Source organism: Monopterus albus, unplaced genomic scaffold (assembly GCF_001952655.1).
Source record: "Monopterus albus unplaced genomic scaffold, M_albus_1.0 scaffold51.1, whole genome shotgun sequence".
Taxonomy (NCBI): domain Eukaryota; kingdom Metazoa; phylum Chordata; class Actinopteri; order Synbranchiformes; family Synbranchidae; genus Monopterus; species Monopterus albus.
Window position 1 is genome coordinate 1,519,986 of NW_018127931.1, and position 21,756 is coordinate 1,541,741.

Here is a 21,756-nt window from a genome sequence, read left to right on the forward strand (position 1 = left end):
TATATATATATAATTTATTTGTTTGATTAAATACCCCACCAGGAGCTTCACAAGTATAAAATGGTTCAAAGACTAACAGTCTAAATGTTGTGCTGTCAGTTGTAGGCTCTATGACAGTCCAGTATGGTCTCCTAATGCAGATTTTCTTATCTTTTTAAAACATGAAAAGAGGAGAAATTATTGTAAAGTAAGGGCCATAATTAAACCTTAAAGCTGCTATAACCATTCATTTTAATTCAATAAAACTTATGACAGCTTATGCTTACTTTGAAAATAGTTGGAATAAATTACCTAACTGCAGTTTCTCTCACCTTTAGAGAGCTTTATATGTCATTAGGCTTGCTGATTGGGTTTTTTGGACCAGCATTCGTTGTCACTGCTCTCATTAGCGATATCTTCAAAAACCCATCACAAACTACCTTCCTGGCACCAAACAGCAGATGGTCAAAGTTTAGTGACTAGCTGGTAAACACAGTGAAGCATTTAGTAGCTAAGGAGATACACATTTTCCTCTGGAGTTGGTAGAGAGCAAAGCAAGGCCAAAAGCAGAGTGAATATTGAACTAACATGCATCAAACGGAGAAAAATGTGACTCTAAATAAATGCTAATTCTGCTCGATGCATTCAGTAAATACTCAAATGTTAGGGTTATTTTATCATAAACAAACGGACTGAGTAGACCGAGGCCAATTTTCTTTATATAAGGACTTTAATACTTGCAGCAAGGGAGCAGTCAATACATACAGTTCAGTTGCATGAAAACAATGCTCAGAGAGGCAGTCTCAACTGAGCCTATTTGTACAGTCAAGTTGGTACTGTGGCAGTTCAAGAATTCAATCCTTGTTATCAGTCTGTCTACCAGACAGAGCCGGGTGCTGTCACAAACTTTTTTGCATACTCGTGGTCTGGTATTTGTGAGAACTATGTGGATCAGCTCAAACACGAATACATCATTTGCTCTAAACCAAAACACCTGAACGTACAAGTGTATAACATCTTCTTGAGCATTCGAACAAGCCATAACAAAGCATTTTCCCAACAGCAAACTACAGTAAAACCTTGGATTGCGAGTAACCTGGTCTGCAAATGTTTTGCAAGAGGAACAATTTTTTTAACTTGATAAACGAGTGAGGTCTTGCAATACAAGTAGTACGTACACTGCTGAGCGTCACGTCACAACTGAGCCAATGGTTCTCGTGCCTCACTCGTATAGTCAACATCTGTACTGCACCAATGGCCCCGATGAAGAAAAAATAAAGGTTGAAAAGAAAGGTGGTAAGAAAAAGGAGATGAATATGGTGGAAGTTAAAAAGGAAATCATTGAGAAGCATGAACGAGGTATGCAAGTGGCCGACAATGCAAGATTTTATAAGGGAGATGTGTAAAATCCGCCAAATCCTCAAAAGGAGGCAAAAGCAAGTGTCACTGGACAGGTTCCTTGTTAAACTTTCACAAAAAGAAAAAGATTTTAGCCAGCCAACAGATAGCTCCTCTCTCTCGTCTCCCTCACGCCAGCCACGATTTTCTTCAAAGGTAAAGTGCAGGTTAATTTGTTTTATTTTTACTTTATACTGTATTTTGTATTACTGTAGTCATTTTTGTATGAATAAGTGGTTGTGGAACGAATCATCTGAGTTTCCATTATTTCTTGAGGGAAATTTACTTTGATACTGTATATGAGTGCTTTGGATTACGAGCACATTGATGGAACAAATTATACTCACAATCCAAGGTTTTACTGTATATGATTAGACAGCAGATTTCTAAGGTTTTCAGGCCCAAGCACAATTACCTCAGTTTTGTCAGAGTTTAGAAGTAAGAAGTTACAGGTCACCTAGGCCTTTATGTCTTTAAGACATGCTCGAAGTTTGACGTATTTCCTGGTGCTAAACCTTTGTCAGCTGTTTAGGAGATCGATGATGCAGCTGTAGAAGTTGCAGCTGTGTGGTGTTAAATGTCACTGATGTGGACACCCAGGTATTTGAAGCTGCTCACCCTCCCCACTTCGAGCCCCCGAATGAGCAGAGGCTGATGAGATCTCCTCTCCTTCCTCATGTCCAATATCATCTCCTTCATCTTGTCCATGTTGAGGCTGAGATTATTGTCCTTGCACAAGGACACCAGACTGGCCACCTCCCCCCTGTAGGCTGCTTCGTCCCTGCCAGTGATGCAACCTGTCACTGGGGTGTCATCTGCGAACTTAAGGATGATGTTGTCCTTGTAGGAGGCGACACAGTCATGGGTGAACAGGGTGTAGAGGATTGGACTGAAGACACATCCCTGTGGGGTGCCAGTGTTTGTAGTGATGCTGGCTGAAGTCCTGTTGCCAATCCAGGCAGACTGGGGGCTGCCAGTGAGCCAGTCACAGAGGGTAGGGTGCTGACCCAGTGTGGGTGAGTTTCTGGGTGAGTTTGTGGGGGACAACTGTGTTGAAGGCGGAGCTGTATTCAATGAAGTTAGCCAGATGACAAAGTGAAACCATTCTTTTGGTTGTTAAGACAAAGAAACACCACTCTGTAATATTTTGATATTTCAAAAAAAAAGAAAACAAGTGTTCTTAGCAGAGGCAGAAAGTGCACTTAGTTCTTAAAAGTCATGGTGCACTTTTTACCATTTTGTAGAAATATGTTATTCTTGTGTAAAAAGGATAATGTGCTCAGTGAGCAGGAGCCCTTGTGGAAAGAAGAATGAGGACAAACCTAAAATATTCTAGGTTTAGTGTATTTTAAAATTTAAATGCATTTTATTGCAGAAGCAGAAGCACAGGCTTATCTCCAAATGGCAATGTGAATTACTAAAGAAAAGGGTTTGAAAAGAGAAGTCTTAGACATTTATACAGCTCAACACACATCATTTTAACAGGGGTAAGCAAAGGTCAAGGGACAAATAAGCTGTGCAACCAACCAGTAAAGTCAGAAAGTTTTGGAGATGTGTCCTTGTGGTTACTGAGGCAGATGGACATAAGACAGGAGCAAGAAGAGTGATATGCCTGTGTGATGAAGTATTTGTGTGTGTGTTTGTTTTAGCCAAGATTTTTAAACCAGACCTTTTTTACAGACTTTTCAGGTGCCTAGGCATATGTCCTTTATCAAGAAGCTACTTTAAGTTGTCACAAATGCAGAGAAATGTGTACCTCGTTGCACAATGCACTTTTTATCACTTGCTTATGCAGAACAACTGGTTTCTGCCTAGGGCACATTTGTAAATTTTATACACTTTTATACACTACAATTTTTAGTCGGCTTTTAGGAGGGAAGAGCTTTATGTCACCTGTCTTTTTTCTGGCATTTTACAATGTTTTAAAAAGTTTGTTGGAGTTGCACAGCCATAACATATACTTTAAAAGTTAAAAAAATCAATGGGAATCAATCAGTGTTAAATCCATGGGAGGAAATAAAAGGGAGACATTACCTTGCAACATGCCTCCTTTAAGATGATGCCTGTGTAGTTTGCCGTTGTACTAGCTAACTGCAGCTTTGGACAGACACAGCCTGCTAAGTTTCTAGGAGGAAAGCAAACTCTCCTCTGTTATGCACCTTTTATCTTACCAGTGCTTGTTATTTAAGTTTCTTGATTGTGATTCCTCCACTATATGGACATACTAGGTATCACTGTTCATCTGCTGCTTTTTACCACACACTTAAAGTTGTAGTTATTTGTTGTTAATGTCGATGTTTTCAGTGCATTTTTATATGAATTTATTTTATAATGTGTTCACGTTTATGCATTACTTTAATACACACTCACTAGCCAGTTTATTAGGCACACCTGTACAATAGTATGCAGTTCAGTGCAACACTTATGCCCACGGCATGCTTTTCCTTGTTTTCTGACTTGTATACAATGTTACAATGGTTAATTACCATTTTAGACGTGACCTAAAGCTAAAAAAATGTGTATGTATGTTTATACAAGTCTCGCAAACTCTCGCAAGACTTTTTCCTAATAAAAACATGTATTACATGATAGTTTAAGGATTTTCTTGAATGGCCATTTTCTTCAGGCAGTTGCATGTTTATGTGAGCATGCCTGATATCCAATGGTGCCATTTTGAAATCGGAACTTTTTGACTGTCCACGGTTTTGTGGATATGTTTTACCTCCTGCTGCCTGCATTGTGGCCAGAGGGTGTGGAGAAAAATACAGGGCCTGAAGTTACTGCATGTCTGGGAATGTTTATGTACAGGGACTTGCTGTTTTACCTGACTGGGTCTAACCTACAATCAGCCAGTCAGTGAAGACCCCAGTGGCAGTTAGTGATCAGCTCATCAATTCTGGATTCCCCTGGAGCACACTACTCGTTTGTTTTCAATGATTGAGGCTAGTGTGTCTGCCACACGTGATGTGATGCTGGTTAACAAGCAGATTCTAATGATCTATGATGTTATTGTTGGTGCTACCCTGCCTGTTGGAATTAATTTCACTACTTTGGGACTGTATGTGGTCATGTGTGGGAAGATGCAGTGATCACCGGTTGGATTTACCGACCTTGGAGCTACTTGAAAGGCAGCGATGCTTCCACTACTTGGTGTGACTTAACGGTAAGTTTTAAAAAAAGACGTTGCAGGTCTGTTAATGTGCTGTTTCTGTAATGTTAGAGACAATTGTTGTAAGGCTGGATAAGTTACTATGTCTGCATTATACCAGTTAAGATATGGGGTTTCTCAGTTACCCACTTTGTTTAGAGTGTTACAGATCTCTTTTCAATGGTACATATACCATTGTTTACCTATCTATGGAGGAGAAATTCAAATTAATTAATGCTGTTGCAGTTCATCTTGCTGTTCACTTTCAACACAGCACCAGCAACAGGAGTTGTGCGTATTCACAAATTATCCTCTCATTTTAGGAAGAGGCTCTCAGGTTTTATTGTTCAGTCTATTTGGAGATTATTTGGTGCAAAGCTGATCTAGAGGTACGCAGGATTAAACATTAAATGGCTGGAAATGAGTATGCTAGTATGCTATCCTGGGTACTTTAACATCTGTGTTTATGAAGCTCAAAATGTTTCAGTTTCTGGTGAAATTGTTGTAAATGTATAAATTCGATTATATTTTTATTATTGAGGTCATACTGTAGTTAAAGATGGTGTTGTACTGGACTACAATATATTTATAGCTGTCTCTGTTTTGTCCTCCCCAGCTACATACATGAGAGGGTCAGAATATTAGGAACACCTCTGAATATAATGTCTTCCAGTACAACATCACTTTTAACTATGACCTCATAATAAAAGCATAATAAATTGTCAGGAGGGGCAAATTGGACGTGAAATTGGCCTAATTATCCCATAGCGTGTGCCAGGTATTCGATTGATTGGTGACTCTAAACTGCCCATAGCATTGTGGGTGTGTGTGGTTTGTCTGTCTCTGTCAGCCCTGTGATAGACTGGCGACCCCTCCAGGGTGTACCTTGCCTCTCACCCAATGTCTGGTGGATTGGCTCCAGCCCCCTGTGACCCTCTTTAGGATAAGCAGTATAGATAATGGATGGATGGATACTTGTGTGCATGTGTGTGCAATCAAGTCGCAGCTTGGATTTACATATGCTTGTCATCATTGATGTGCTATTTCTAGAGACATGGGCCTGACTTTATTTCATGTGTAAACTAGTTAAATATTTCTAACTGGCACTAAAATGTTTTTCAGTGTCTTTAATTTGATGAAACTTGCTGACATACTGCTTATATACATACGTTCCTCTGTGTCTGTTATTTTAATCCTATGTGAATCTGTGCTGGGCTTCATCTGTGATCCATCCTTCACAATGCTAACTTTCCTAGCTTCTCCTCATCTGACATACTTTGCTGCTGAAGAAGGCAACTGGCTTTAATATTAGGACAACAATGACTGTGATGGACAACCTCACTGTTGCTAATGCATCACAAGAAGGGTATTAGAGAACCTGTCAGTATATAAAAAAACACTTTGTACAACACAGAGAGAGCTCTGCTGGATGTCTCTTTTAGTCAATGTGCAGCAGGGACCACTTCTACACATACACAACCTCTGCATTGTCACTGTGTTTGTGTATGGTGGTGGGAGGTAGAGGTGGATTGCAGCACTGCAGATGGACTGGTTAGGTAAAGCACCCAGGGACAAAGCTGGGAAGATGGAAACATACTGTCAGTCAGTTGTGATGAAATGCCTGCAGGAGAATAACACCACACACACACACACACATTCAAACACAAACTCAGGGCACAGATTGGTGGGGTGAGATGCAGACAAACACAACACAGTCTGAAGCTGAAATCTCTTATGTAGAGAGCAGAGCTGAGTGTGAACTGTCCGCAAGAAAATAGACACGTAAATTTGAATGACACTAGAAGCCAATTTTGTAAATAAAGTGGCTTTTTTTGAAGCAGAAGCTGAAATGCCATTGTCATTTTCTGTCTAAATTAGATGTTCTGGCTGGCATTACATCCTGAAGTAAGTAGCAGTTTGCATTATTTAAGACCTTCATTTCACGCCACTTCAGCATAATGTTGTAGCTTCTGTTATTTTTTTCTCTCTCCCCTTGTCTCTTCTCTGATCTGTTGTTTGTCTCCTAGCACAGAGCTTTCGCCGTGCTCTGCCATGGTGTGCTATGTTGTGATCGTTTGTACTTCAATTGCACCCTCCCACCTGGGGATTACAGTGCCGAACCCTTTCTATAATAATGATATGTATTGTCAAAGAAATAAAGGGCACATTTTTGAAGACTGGTCAGATGTCAGTAACATATAGGAGCCATTATAAAGTTTATTCCTTTGTTAATACAATATGAGTAAGTAAACACTTGTATGGCTGCTTCACATTTAAATCTGTCTTTCCTATTTGTATTTCCATTTTTATTTTTTGCTTATCCTTCTGTTTTCTATCTTTGTATCCATCCTTCTGCCTGCTTTCCATCTACAGATTGAGCAGTCTGTGCAGTGGATCTTGGCCAGACGGTGGTTAACTAATATCGGCTTCTTTTTCCCCATGGTCTGGTCACTGGTGGTCGAGCCTTCTTTTCTAAGTCTCTCTCTGATTAACAGCTATTAATAGCTCTAATGAGCTGCTTAGAGATTGTCTGAGCACAGCTGCTGACATCAGTGCGAACATGGTCTTTTCTGGTTTTCTCCTCATCTACTTTAGCTTTCTGTAATTTCTTCTGCTTTGATCATTTTGTGAGATTATTGACTCAGTGTAGGCATTATTTTCCCACTGTCCCCCTTAGTCTCTCTCTTTGCTTGAGTTTTGGCTCGGTCTCCTCTCCTTGATTTGGTTTAGAATGCAATCAACATGTTTCCTGTGTTAAGTAATAGCATTTGGACAGGCAGAAATTGAATCAGCCATGTGGTGCTGACCCTCATTCTTTATCTCCACCTTTTGCTGTATAAATGTCTCTTTCATTCCCTTGAAATATGTTATTTTCTTTCAGACTTTTGAAGGTTGCCACTTTATTTTCACTTTCTTCTTTCTCCTTAAAGAGGTTACAGTCAGTATTTTAGCATCTGTAGTTAAATGCACGTTAAAAGGTTGACTCTGTGCCCATAAACACATTTGCCACTGTTTGTTTTTTTAAGGTCACTGGATTAACTTAAACCAAACAAAAGTAAATCTTGTTTATGTGGATATGAATTATATTCATTTTATAGTTTGTTATTTGCATGATTCAGTGGGTCTGTCTAACAACAGCTGTGTCTAGGCTTCCTAAGTATTCTTCTCTTAGCATTGTCTTAGAAAATATTGTATATGTTAGACACTTGAGGAGTAACCATCTTATGGGTTACTCGATCAAAATGTATCTTCTCAGTCTAACTTCACGCATAGCTGTAGTCCAATTTCCATCCAAATATAGCGCAAATTGTAACCAGATTTGCAGAAATGCAAATTAATGTGTTCCATCCATTTATGCAAATATAGGAGATGATTGCACAGATATAAACAGTTGTTGGTGGTAATTGTCCAGTGTGATGCCTTTAAACCATTGCAACAGTATGACAACAAAACCTCAAACACTGTCAAAGGTGATGGAAATATGACATGCACACTACATTTGGTTCATTTACTAATTCAAGGAGCATTCATGTCTCACTGGTCCACACAGATCAACAATGAATAAAGTAGTCAGTCAAAGGAGAATTAATCGACAACCCATTTTTTAGAGCGAAAGTAACAAACATTTGCTCGTTCCAGTTTCTCAAGTGAAAGGATTTGCTGGCTTTCTTTTTCTTGTATGATAGTTAATAAAAAATCTTTGGGCTTTGAACCTTTGGTTGGCCCAAACAAGCATTGTGAAAATTTTACCTTGGCTTCTGGGAATTTATGAGGGGCTTATTCACTGTTTTCCATCCATCCATTTTCCTCCGCTTATCCGGAACCGGGTCGCGGGGGCAGCAGTCTAAGCAAAGATGCCCAGACTTCCCTCTCTCCAGACACTTCCTCAGGCTCCTCTGGGGGAATGCTTCCCAGGCCAGTCGAGAGACATAGTCCCTCCAGCGTGTCCTGGGTCTTCCACGGGGCCTCCTCCCATTGGGACATGCCCGGAACACCATTGTGCAAATTTCTGCTTGGCACACCAAAATGACAAGAACAAGATGACAAACCTATGGGGGCTGGGGATGCCTTCTATTGTAATGCACACTGGTTGACAAAAAATAAAGCATAGTAAAATAAAAACAACTGCTTGACTATAAGAGCTTCAGTTGATTGACAAGGTCTCTCAACTAATGATTCAACTAGTTGACTTTCAGGGGACAGCCCTACTGGAAACACCATTACAGAAATGTAATATGGTGTTGAATGGAAAATTCTCCCTGACTAGAAATTTGCAAGGGCAATGCGTTTGTTGATGTTTTTAATTTTGCGTTGTTAGCCTTCTGTTTTTTTGGCCTATGATGTGTAAATAACCAGTGAAACCGCACAGACCATTATCACTGCTTGACAATAGGTTATATAAAACTGAAAATCAATAGCATTGATAGTGTGCTTTCATCTGCATCCGACTTGATCTTATTCTCTGTATTAGCAGAGATTCTCTCACCACTCTTGATAAAAAGAAATGGAGCTCCAAAATGATCCAGAGAAATAGTTCTGTCGAAAAATGATTTATCTTCTGTGAATAATCGTAGGGGTTATTGAATATTTTTAGATTAAGTTAATTACTTGACTATAAAAAGCCATAAATTGAAGCTCTCCTCACCAAGAAGCTTCTGATCTCTCTAAGTCTCTATTTCTCATTCTCTCTGTCAGCCTTTTGATTGGGGAAAAAAAAAATCAGTCTTATCATTCTGTCACCAGCGAGACGCAGTCCGCTTGACCTGATGCAATTGGAGGCAATTGAAATAGTCATCTTGCCGTACTGCTGCGCTGGTGGTGTGTAGTGTTTTGGGTTTACATCCTAACAATGTGCATGAGCATGCACGTACACACTCTAGCACAAAGGTGCATGCAGACACAGACGCATTTTAAATGTGGGCACATTTAAAATAGTAGCACTCACACACAGAGAGACACTTATCCATGGACTCACAAAGGAACTTGAAGTGTCTGTCTCTCTGCCTGTCTGCTGCCGTCCATAATGTTTACTTACTACTGTTCCCCTAATGTTTTGTTTTTTTTAACCCTGCAGATCACACACTAATGATTTAATAGACTGGTCCTTCACTTACATACTTCTTAGAGAAGCTTTCTCTTGGCTCGCAAATGTGTCTTGCAGATTAGGCAGGCAGATTTACTGTCATGAATAAATTGGACATCTTATCTCATTAAAAATGTTTATACTGTATGTTTGTGAAAAGGAGGCAGCCAATATGAAGTTACTATGATGACCAAGTGATTAAATTCTTCACTTTATCAGCTTTATCTGTAAGCAACTTCAGAAATGCTTGTCAGATGGTAGATTAGTTTCAGGTTAGACAAATGAACCACTTCTTGTCATGAATGGATCATGAGGGAAAGGGGTGGTGGACAAATATGTACATATGAAAGGCTCCTTTAACCTCCCCAAGGTTTGCCTCTACTTTTATTTTTTTATTTTTTATTTTTTGTGTCTCTTTGTGCTTGTTTGCATCTCTTTGCGGTCATTTCACTGACTTTCCAACAATATTAACAGTCATACCGGGTCTGCCCTGGGCCCTGCTGACCCCTTTGGCCTGTGGACCAGGGCCCAGTAGGCCTGTTCAGTAAAACATCTGTGTTTCATGTCATGTACAATGTAGCCCTTAGCCCCGACTACACACAAACATGCTGAATGCATACGGTGCAACTGTAGAAGGTGAGTTTATTTCTCTGGCACCGTTCAGCAAATATAAAGAGCTTTACATAAGATGTGAATACTAGAAGGCCAAATTGTAAAAGCCTATTCACTGTTGTACAAATTTGTGTCCACAAAAAACATCTTTTGCATCCTTTTTTTCTGATCACTACTTTATGTGAAATGGTAATCAATAAAGATGAACAGCAACCTAATAAAGTCACCAACCATTGCTTGCTAATGCTCTCTTCCCTTTCTGTATGTTTATGCTATAGACAAAAAAGACAAACTTCATCCCAGGCTGCATTGCGTAGTCCTGGCATTGCCATGGTTACGTGATTGTGGAGTATGTTGCCAGCTGTGATCATGCTGAATAACATGTTTTCACACACATCTGTGCTGTACAAATGCGCTCCAGTCCAGTATGTACAATGGTTCGTAGTGTGAGATCTAGGCAGTGGTAGCAACAGTTAAGGCAATGTGGCGGCCTTACTCAACATTTAACACATCGGCTTCCTCATGCAAGACACCATCTTACCTCAGGGTAACTGGATCATTATGTGCACAGTGGCAGATATGGTATTAATGGCAGTTTTCCATTTGATGTCATAGACTTACATTATCTTGCCAACAGCTGTGGAGCCCTGCTGTTTGATGTATGGACACATGGCTTATAATGCAGATAGTGGGAGATGAGACAATAGTTAGGCTGACTGTGTAGATTTTATGGCCTTGAGCATTCTTTATCATTGAGGCTAAAGTTCAGTGCTTTCAGTAAGATTAGTGGTGTACTTTGAAGCCAAACCTTGTAACTTCTAAGAAGTATGAAATGAAGACAATGGATGATTTTCCATTGACCTTCTGTTTTGGAAATGACAGACTTTAGACAAGTCTCATGAACCCAAAGATTCATGGAAACAGAGACCTTGTTTTAAGAAAAAAGCAAATATTCCTTTTTTCACCTCCATTTATATCACTTCCCCCTGTTCTTTCTCTCTCTCTTTCACACACACACACACACGTACACACAGACACATTACTGCCTCTACCTTCTTTCACCTCTAGCTGTCTATTTTCATATTTTCACATCTTGTTTCACACAGTGCCATAATTCTAATCTCATTGTACTCAGATCTCCTGTGATTCTGCTTGTGTGCATGTGTATGTGTGCGCATGACCAAGTGTATGTGCTTTCATTGTGTTGGTGACACCGGGTTTGACGGGTTGACTCTCTTCTTAATTATCCAACAGTATGAATGGCACCTCTCTGGAAAGTGTTCAGCTCTCATTAACAACAGTGTTATCACACTAATTGTGCCATGGTGGGGAAATCACTTTTTTGCTGCTGCAGACATAGTGAGAGGTAGGGGGTCTATCAAAGGTGCAAGGAGGTAGAAGTATTATATGTCTCACAACTGTTTCACTTTGTGTGGATAGTGACATGTTTGGATACAGCACCCAAGTTGTTAGAGTCATTAGATTTAAACTAAACTCTGCTGTAGATGATGAATAGTGACTGTACCACTTTATGTGAGCTTCTGAGCTTTGGATGGTGAAATGTTATGACCAATCATGTGCTCTCTTGCTCTCTGACAGTGTGCAGCTCAGGTTTACTTGTGATTAATCTGAACCAATAGAATGTTGTCAAACAGAACTGTTTTATACTTTCTGTCAGCACTGACACACTCACTGTCATGCTTAGCGCACACACACTCACACTTTATGACTACATCAAGCTAAACAAGCTCATTTTTCATCTTATATCACATTACCTTGTGGCCCATAGTTGTAAGGGGCAGATGGTAGCACTGGCATGAGTGTACGTTGTGTGTACTAGGTGCACATGCATGTAGGTGCCCGCCACTCGGTCTCTGAAGTTGTAACCCGGCTCTGCATGTCCAAGCTGTGCCAAGAGGTCACAGGTGGTGTGGGGATGTTGAACAGCCTGGATAGCAATAGCAACAGACAAAATGTCAAATGGTTGTTTAGGAGAAGTGGAGGGAACAAGAGAGCAGAGAGAGAAATCACTAATGCACCCAAAGGAGAGATCATGAGATTATCAGAGGAAAGTCAAGGTATAAAAAGTGGTAGGATCTGTGCTTTGATGGGGGAGAGGAGACATGAAGTGGCAGAGCTGACACTATGTCAGGAGAATAATAGTTCACCTCAAATGTGGGTTTTTAGAGAAAGTTCAGAATCCTAAATCAAACATTTTTGTTTGTAATTTACACGTTTGGTTTTTTTTTTCTCTCACATCAAGACATTATGTGATGACTGTTACTCGCAAGCAAACAATTACTGCTCTGTAAACAGTTTTTGTGGTGTGTGTGTGGAGTTTTGTGCTCCTTGGTCATGCCTCCAAGTGTATGGTCTGCCAATCCCAAAATGCCTGTCTGTGCATCTTTGTGCACAGATGTGGCTGTTGGTTGATTCAAACAAGTTCTTGTGCCAAGGTGAGTTTGTGTCAGACTTACTTTCTGAGCATCCTGAGAATATTATTTGGTGAAAGATTATTTTCAAGTCACATCTTAACAGAATTAAAGCCATTGAGACTCTCACTCTCTGATGTGAGGCTCACTGAAGCTTGAACTTATAGAAATTCCCCAGGTTCTTATTCACAAAGCATTTCTACTGAGTCTAAAGTTTCAAACATGTATTGTCATCTAGTCCTTTGTGTAGACATAGAGCTCCAAAAGTATTTACCAGGAGAATATCTTGAAGGATTCTCTCTTGAGGCATGGGTCCTTTGAAAGTAATTAACAGTTTCTTCTTTTGAAGGCAGGTTAACAGAGACACATGCTCTGTTGAGGTATTCAGGGTGGCCTAATGGTGATTTTTAGTGTATCTTACCAAAACACTTCTTATTTGGAGGTGCATCAAGTCAAATCAAATTTATTTATATAAAAATTTTTTATATAGCACTTTAAAAACATCTAGTTGACCAAAGTACTTTACATGGCAGTATAAAATCACAATAAATAACTAAAATATAATAAATAAGATCAGTGCAAAAAATTATACGGCACAATAACACATGCATCAGGCCTTGCTGTGTATTAAAAGCCAAGGCAAATAAATATGTTTTAAGCAATGATTTCAAAAGTAATCAGGTCAGTAGCTGATCTAAAATTAAAAGGTAGACTATTCCACATTTTAGGGGCTTCAACAGTAAAACCACGGTCCCCCCGTTTATATCTGGTCCTAGGAACCTCTAAAAGAAACTGGCTTGAAGATCTGAGGGACCTTGTCGGTTTGTGTCAATGCACTAATTCGGTGAGGTACGATGGTGCCAAACCATTAAGAGCCTTAAAAACGAAAATCAGTAGCTTAAAATCGATTCTAAAATGGACTGGAAGCCAGTGGAGAGAAGCCAGTACCAGAGATTATATGCTCAAATTCTCTATTACTTGTCAAAAGACAAGCAGCTGCACTTTGCACCATTTGGAGACAAGTGACGGACTGGTTAACACCATAGTATAGAGCAAGTGGGTCTTGAAAACCGAATTCAGCTAGAGCTTGTTAAATGATCAGACATCCACCAAAACGCTGGACAGAAAGAGTTGTCTGGACTACCTAGCCATGAAAATGAGTAATAACTCTGAGCTTTGACTGTTTTCTGTGTACAGCCAGTAAGTTATGTTAGCATCAGTTCCACCAGCTGACACAGAGAGCACTGTTGCCTTGGGATCCAGCAACGCAAAGTCCAGTCACACTGTCCGCTTTGCTTCTCCTCCTCTTAGCCCTTACTTTTATGTATCCTTGGTTTTTTGTTGAGCTATGTCCAATTCCAGTGTGACCACTGGTCCCCTGGAAGCAGCCATGCCTTTCTAATATGCTCCAAAGTCAAGGTCTGGCTTTGGAACTATGCCCAACAGCAACACTTCAGTCACAACAAAGACTGTTATGAGACTTCAGGATACACAGGGTCTCCCAAAATGCCAGAGCAGTGGCACTCTCGCCACCTTGTTAATCAGCAGTGACACTATGTGAATTGCCAGTCAGCCTGTTTACAAATATTCTTTTCAACTTCAAATTTAATGCCATCACTGGCGCATCCCGGGGAGAGAAGCCTGTATTCATGTGTTGTCACTGTGTTCTGCATCACTATAGAGGAGCTATCAAATTAAATACTGACTTCAAATTGGTCAGATGGTGGCCTCTTTTGTCTCGGCGCTCTTACAGCAGCTGCTGTAGCACTACATTTAGGTCTAGCTGATTGTAGTTGACTGCTGCTGTGGCCTCAATTTAAACTGAGGAGAAATATTGTGAGTTTTTTATCCCTTCAGCTGTATTTGATTCATAATATCTTGGTGGATGGCCTCTCCCTCTCTGGATATGTGTACACTTCTCACTGCAAACAGTTTTTTTTTATTTCATACCTGAAATGGCATTATATGAGATTATATCTCAGTATGTCTGCACTAATAATGTCTATACCTTGTGACATCTAGCTGTATTACATTTCATGTTTGCTTGTGTTAGGTTTGTGGTTAAAGTGAGCTATACTGACCTGTAATCACAATGCAGCCCCTGACCACTTCCATATCTGCTATCAAAGATCTGCAAGTGAGATTTTTATGTATCTGGGCACCCTGATCTGTCCTGTTATGAAAGGAGGAAAGGTTTCACTGAAATGAAGGCACCGTATCCTCTATTTGCACTTTCTGTGTATCCTTACCTGACTTCAACCAAGATAAGACAGTGAGCGCGCACACACACACACACACACACACACACACACACACACACACATACAACCTAGTTGTTAGCGGCTTCGTAGTTCTGGCCCAGTGCCAGCTCGCTGTCTGTCTGTCTGTCAGAGTGAGCTTGCTCATTACAACCTTGACAATATTCCACTGGGGTTGCCAAGGATACTCTGGAGATGCCAGGTCCTCTTTGTGTGTGTGTGTGTGTGTAATAAGAATACACAAACTCAAACCAGTACTTGTTTACACAAAATATTTGATAATATGGCGCACAGACAGATAGATACACACTACTCTCTATTTCTCTGTGGCTCTCGTGTTTTCTCTTTTCTGTCTCTCTCTAGATCATTGTTAATCAGTCTCATCCTATCTCCTCTCCACTGGCCGTCACTGGCTTGTCAGAAGCCCATCAAAGCCCCTGCAGTCCGTCACACACTGCTGCCGTTCATGACATCTGATGACGCCTGTCGTCGAAGTCACCCTCTGGATTTGACTGGGGATTCAGTGTGCTTAGTGCTTGGAAGCTGTTTCTTCTGTGTAGTCTGCATTGTGTTTTAGGAAACATCTGAACCTAATTCTGCTTTGTTTATTTACAGACCATTTTTATAGCACTTTACATCTGACTGCCATTTTTAAAGCCTGAAATCACAAAAGCAAACACCAGCAAAAAGTACAGAGTAATAGAAATAAAATACTAACCTTTAAAAGCTAGTGATGTGACTGAGTGGTAATTCAACCTCAGGAAGTACAATGGAACAAATATCATACTTCACTATTTCTGCAAAGGTACATGCTGTGCGTGTGGGGAGGTGCATTTTCTCAGTGTTAAAAGTAGCCATGCAAAAGGTTGAACCATGGGGTTCAAAGATTGTTGTCATTCACCTGCTTTATTAGTTGGCTTTTTACTTCCTTTCCACATGTTTCCTGAGCTCCCTCTCGTGTCATTTCTCTTTCATTTTGTGCTCCAATTTGTCAGCATCTTAAGTCCTTTCCATGACCTTCCCCTTAGTATCGAACTTTGATAGTTTTATGGCATCGATCGAATTACTTTGATACCATTGAGTATTGAAAAATGCTATCCTACATCTTTATTTTTTGATGTTAGTGTTAACAGAACAAGACTGTGGTAAATAGGTTTATTTTTTACATTATAAAACTGATTTGAATGCATAAAAATGCCAAGGAGTTGAAAAAATAAAACTAATGATCTGTACCAAAATGTATAATGGCACTATTTGAAATTTCCTGGTTTATTGTTAAATTGGTCATGAAATGTGATCTGATATTCACCAAAGTCGCAGATATCACAATATTTCTAAGCTGAAAAGGCACAGACAGTCATGATCTTTCATATATTTATTGGACACACCTATTAAACATACAAAGTGATAGTGGTAAAAGTAATGGCAGCAGTGTTTTACTAACTGGTTGAACCACTTTTGGCAGCAATAACCTCAAGCTAGCACTTCCTGTAGTTGTAGATTAGACCTGCACAACATTCAGGAGGAATTTTGGACCATTCTTCCTCACAGAACTGCTTCAGCCTAGCCAAATTCTTAGTATGTCCTCAGTTCTACAGAGGAATCATCGAGTCTGTTCTCTGCACCTCCAGCACTGTCTGGTTTGGCTCAGCAACCAAACAGGACAAGTACAGACTTCAGTGGACAGTCAGGACTGCAGAAAAGGTCATTGGTACAAGCCTGCCCTCCATGGAGGACCTGTACACCTCACGGGTCAAAAGGAGGGCAGAGAGGATCACTGCTGACCCCTCACACCCTGGATACAATCTGTTTGAACTCCTCCCCTCTGGACAGTGTTACAGGTCACTGTGCACCAAGACAACCAGGCACAGGGACAGTTTCTTCCCCCAGGCCATCACTCTGATGCACAACAGTCAGTGCAACACCTGTAAATATACCTTGTACATATTGTACAGATTCGTACAGGTCTCTAGTTTTAAGTGCTGAAAAGTCTGAAGTCTTTGAGATTACTCTGTAACCCTTTCCAGCAACAGGCAAATCAACAACTTTTGATCATAGATCTTCTGAGATGTATTATTTGTGAGACATGACTCACATCAGCTGATGCTGCTTGCAAATAGCACACTGAAACTGTGTCTGTATAATTTTTGAATAATAGCACTGATACCAAGCCTTACTTTCCCATTACCTCTTCCCTTCCTCCCACTCTCCCTGTTGAACTTGTCCTCCCCATTCACCTCTGCTTTTCTTGTTTCCTTGTCTGAATGGTGGGCTTATGATGGAGCCCCTGCTGTACTGGTTCTCCATTCTGTCTCGCTCTCTCCGTCGGCCTTTCTTTACACTTTCCCTCCCATTTTCTATCACTTAACTTGCTGTCTCTTTCCATCTGTCCGTGTGTGTGTGTGTGTGTGTGTGTGTGTGTGTGTGTGTGTGTGTGTCCCTTCTTACCCTCTCTCTGTTCTCCTTTCTCTTCTCTAGAAGAGGAAGTGGAAAACTTTGACGTGTCCAGTCTGCAGGAAGAGGCTCTGAGGAACATTGAGGCTGACAGCTTCTGGTGCATGAGCAAACTGCTGGACGGCATCCAGGTAAATATGTATGTTGAGAGGATGTAGGCTGTTTTAGAACGCACATACACTTTTATACTTTATTACTAACATACTGTACACACTCAGTCTCCCTCCTCCATGTAGTCTGTCTCTCATAACTCTTTTTCTTGTATATATTATCTAATCTCAACAGGGGTAAATGCTCCTCTTACTGCTACAATAGGTCAAATTAAGCAGCAGGAAACATTTTTGACCACTAGTAGGCAGAAAGGCAATTGCAGCGCAAGACTTTATAGAGCATTAATTTGCCAAACATCTGCAAACATCTGTGCCTTTCTGTAGACAAGATTTTTTTTTTTTATGTACATACACAATGTAACTTATATTGTTGTTTAGTTTTGTGTATATATGTGTGTGTGTGTGGGTGTAATGATGTATGATGTACCACTGGAGGTAGTCAATTGTCTACACAGTATTCCAGTGGTCTGATATTCCTGTCTGTTGTAAAGCCTGCAGGACCTCTCTAACAGGCAAAGCATTATGTATAAAAGAGTTTTCCTGTGTGTTTTTAGATATGATTGTCTTGTATATTCTAAGGCAGGCCCAAGTGTTCTTGGAGACCAGATAATTGCACACATACTGCAGCACCAAACTTCATTTTGTTTCATCATTTCTACCCCAACCCTTTTGCCCACCAGCTCTCTTAATCAGCGGTCATGGTTGAGCCATCTGTCAATTCAAAATGTGCCTGTCTGAGCTGGTGGTGGATTTTACCACCACAGTAGTTACTTAGCATCAGCAGTTCTGCCTCAGTTCTAAAATATGTTTTAACCATATCTCTCTTTGCTGGATTAAAGCACAAATTCCCATGCAGAGCAGAATTCTTGCATTTGTAGATGGAATTGTGAACAGTGTCAGCATTTTTGCCACATTTTAATTTCTTTTGCCTTCCTGTTAATACCAAATCAGTTTGGTTCTAATAGTAATGGTCTTGGGTAGAGATGTACCAATTGTGTAATTCTAGGCCGATACAGATGTTATATCTGTAAATTATAGAGTGGCCGATACCTATGTTTTTTGTTTGTTTGTTTTTTATTTATTCTCCCTTTTGTGCCAGGGAAACAAGGACAGTTTCATTATATAAAAATAACAGAATAGTATGTCTGTCAGCCCTGCATTACACGCTTGTAATCAGCACAAATTCAATCATACAGATTTATAATTTAACCTTTAATAGGCTATAACTTTCTTTCACATGGCACATTCTTTTTCTGAAAAATATCTTTAAAAAACCTTTTTAGCCTGCTATACAACTAGCCAATAAGTGATAGGAATTTTTCAGTACATCCATAGCCATTGGGGACGGTAAGTGTTAAGCTCAGTAGCTCAGGAGAACTTGACTCAAAGTGAATCACACGAATTCTGGAGATTAATTAGTTTTATTGAAGGTATAGGGAAAAGAAGTAAGCAGACTCAACAGGTTCTTCCGGGCTGTGTAGACTGAACAGCTGGAGGAGTACTGGGGATGAGGCAGAGGAAGAACCAAGGCGTACAGACGGGCGGTTAATGGGCTGTGTCCAGCAGGCAGCACCAATACCCCGGGCAGGGGCAAGAGAGAAGGTGGAGGGTGGAGTGGAGGTTGACTGCTGTGGAAGACCAGAGACACTGTGGAGGGAGTGGGGCTGGTGATGACAGGATTCACGGAGGATGCTTGCTGCAAACATGGCAGCGCCTTTGGGCAGGCAGAGGACTGGAGGTGGCAGGGGGCAGATGAGGCGGAATTCACGGGAGAAGTAACAAGATGGACTCACCGAGGAATGAGCTGCTGATGTGGCGTGTCCCTCGGAGCAGGCAGAGGATGAGGCTCGAGCTGTTAACGTGGCATCTCTCTCAGAGCATGCAGAGGATGAGACATGAGCTACTGATGTGGATTTCAAAGCAGGCAGTGGACCAGAGATGGCAGGAAGGACGTTCACCACCGACGAGGCAGGTGACAGGCAATCTAATTGGCGAGAGCACAGATAAAGCACACGACTTGGAAAACATGCAACTAGCAGGTAAGTAACAGGTAAGAGTTCGAGCTGAAGCTGGAGATGACTTCTGGTAGTGCAGAAACAACGAACCAGCGACGAGGCATGCCAACACCCGGCTTAAATAGTGCCAGTTAGACTGGAAACAGCTGTGTGTGCCGTGCCTCACCTACTGGTTCGGCTGCTGGCACGTGAGTGGGCAGAGGTGCCAGCCAGGGACGTAACAGTAAGCCGCAAAGTGTGTGCCATGCAACCAAAACTAGTCAGGCCAATATCTGTAATAGTTTTTTCTGTATTTCTGACATTAACTCTAACACGTTGGATTTGTCAATTTTGCATGTTTCAACCATTTTCTCAAATGCTTCTGAGAAAGCAGATGCAGACTGGGAGCCCGTGAACTCCTTGGAGTGTAACACAGCTTTTATCAAGGTAAAATATTTGTCAAGCCACTGTGCCATGAGGCTCAGCATACTCTCAGGGCTAGCATCCCAGCTCCATTTAGTTGTAAAACTGATGGCAGGGATATCACCAACCAGTAGGTCATGATTGTATGTGGCCACAGCATTGTAGAGTTCAGGGAGACAGACGTCAGCAAAATGATGACGACTGGGCAGTGTGTAGTGGAGCTCGATATACTTTATCAGACTTCGATAACCACCTCCTACACAGCGGAAAATGGTTAGTCATCTAATGTGATGAACTCCATCACCTTGCCAATGGCAGTCAACAAGGTGAATACTGATAGCGATGTATGGCCTATAAATCAGTGCATCCCTAGTCTTGGGTGTTACTGATTGTTACTCTGACCATGTTTAAGCACAGCTATACCCAAATCATTTTCTGACACACAAGAAGCATGTGCCAAGACTTCCCAGTCAGGTCAATGACCCTAGTTTAAAGTAATACTTAAGAGGGTGGCCACAGCAGCTAGTCTTTAAATCAGGGGTCACCAACAAGGTGCCCACGGGCACCAGGTCGCCCACAAGGACCACCTGAGTCGCCCGCAGGCCTGTTCTAAATATAGCTCACCATAGCGCCACTTACCAGTGAGATGCATCAAATTTTTTTGTTGCTATCATTTTTTAAATCACACTTGCATTGTTGTAAATTAAAAAATGACACTATTAAAAAAAACTTTGAAAAATGTTTCATATTAGATCGTGAAGGATTAGAACGTGTAATCCAGCTGATGAGATGATTTACCTCCGAAAACATGGCAGAAAAAAGAAAGAAAACATATCATTGTCACAATGAATGGGAGGAAGAGTTCTTTTTCAGCACTGTGAAAGATTCCTGCGTGTGTCTCATTTGGGGGCCGACTGTGGTGACGGCAAAGCGGCACAATGTGAAGAGACATTTCAGAACATGTCACACACGCTGCCATGCTAACTACCCACCGGGCAGCGCACAACGAGCAGGGAAAGCCCTGCAAACAGCAGTCATTTTTCACAAGACCGGTGAAAAGCTCCCAAAAAGCAACCGAAGCCTCATTTAGAGCTACACATTTCTTGATTAAGAAAAAGAAGGTTTTTTCAGATGGTAAGGTTTTAAAACAAGGAATGATGATAATTGCAAAAACTGTGCTTAAAGGTGAGAAATATGGAACCGATGTACTCTCCACTCTCTCCGATGTCCTTCTGGGGGCAACTACAATAGTTAGAAGAGTGTCGGCTATGTCCGGGAACTTGGCCGATCAGCTGGACCAGGATCTGGCAAAGTGCAGGTGTTTTAGCATCCAGTGTGACGAGTCTGTGGACAGCAGCAGTACAACACAGCTGATGGTCTTTATCCGGATGGGGTTTGATGATTCTCCACAAAAGAAGAACTTATGACACTACTGCCCCTAAAGACAACTACGAGGGGAGTTGACATCTATAACACGGTGAAGGAGTTTTTCGCAGAGAAAAAGGTACCATTGGAAAAGCTGGTATGACTACAGACGAGGCTCCTGCTATGATTGGCTGACATACAGGATTCATCACTCACTGTAAAGGTGACACAGAGTTCTCAAACTTTATGCATTACCGCTGCATCATTCACCAGCAGGCGTTATGTGCAAAGGTGATCGGCTTTGGGCACATAATGACTCCCGTCGTGAAGATCATAAACAGCATCCACTCCAGAGCTAAACAGCACAGAACATTCAAGGTGCTATTGGAGGAGCTGTCAGCTGAATATGGTGACCTGCTACTACACAGAGAAATCTGATGGCTGGGCAGGGGACGAATTTTGCTTCGTTTTTTTGTCACTTTTTGGGTGAAATCAAAGAG

At 41.1% G+C, this 21,756-nt stretch overlaps 1 protein-coding gene across 5 annotated transcripts in view; it reads left to right on the forward strand.

The window, feature by feature from the left end:
- The window catches only part of tbc1d22a (TBC1 domain family, member 22a), a 185,689-nt gene that overhangs the window by 87,126 nt on the left and 76,807 nt on the right, over nucleotides 1-21,756 (forward strand). For all 5 annotated transcript variants that reach the window (XM_020601293.1, XM_020601292.1, XM_020601295.1 and 2 more), the window contains one exon: nucleotides 17,389-17,495. In XM_020601293.1, the coding sequence (XP_020456949.1) occupies nucleotides 17,389-17,495 (107 nt within the window). The remainder of the gene's footprint in view (nucleotides 1-17,388; nucleotides 17,496-21,756) is intronic.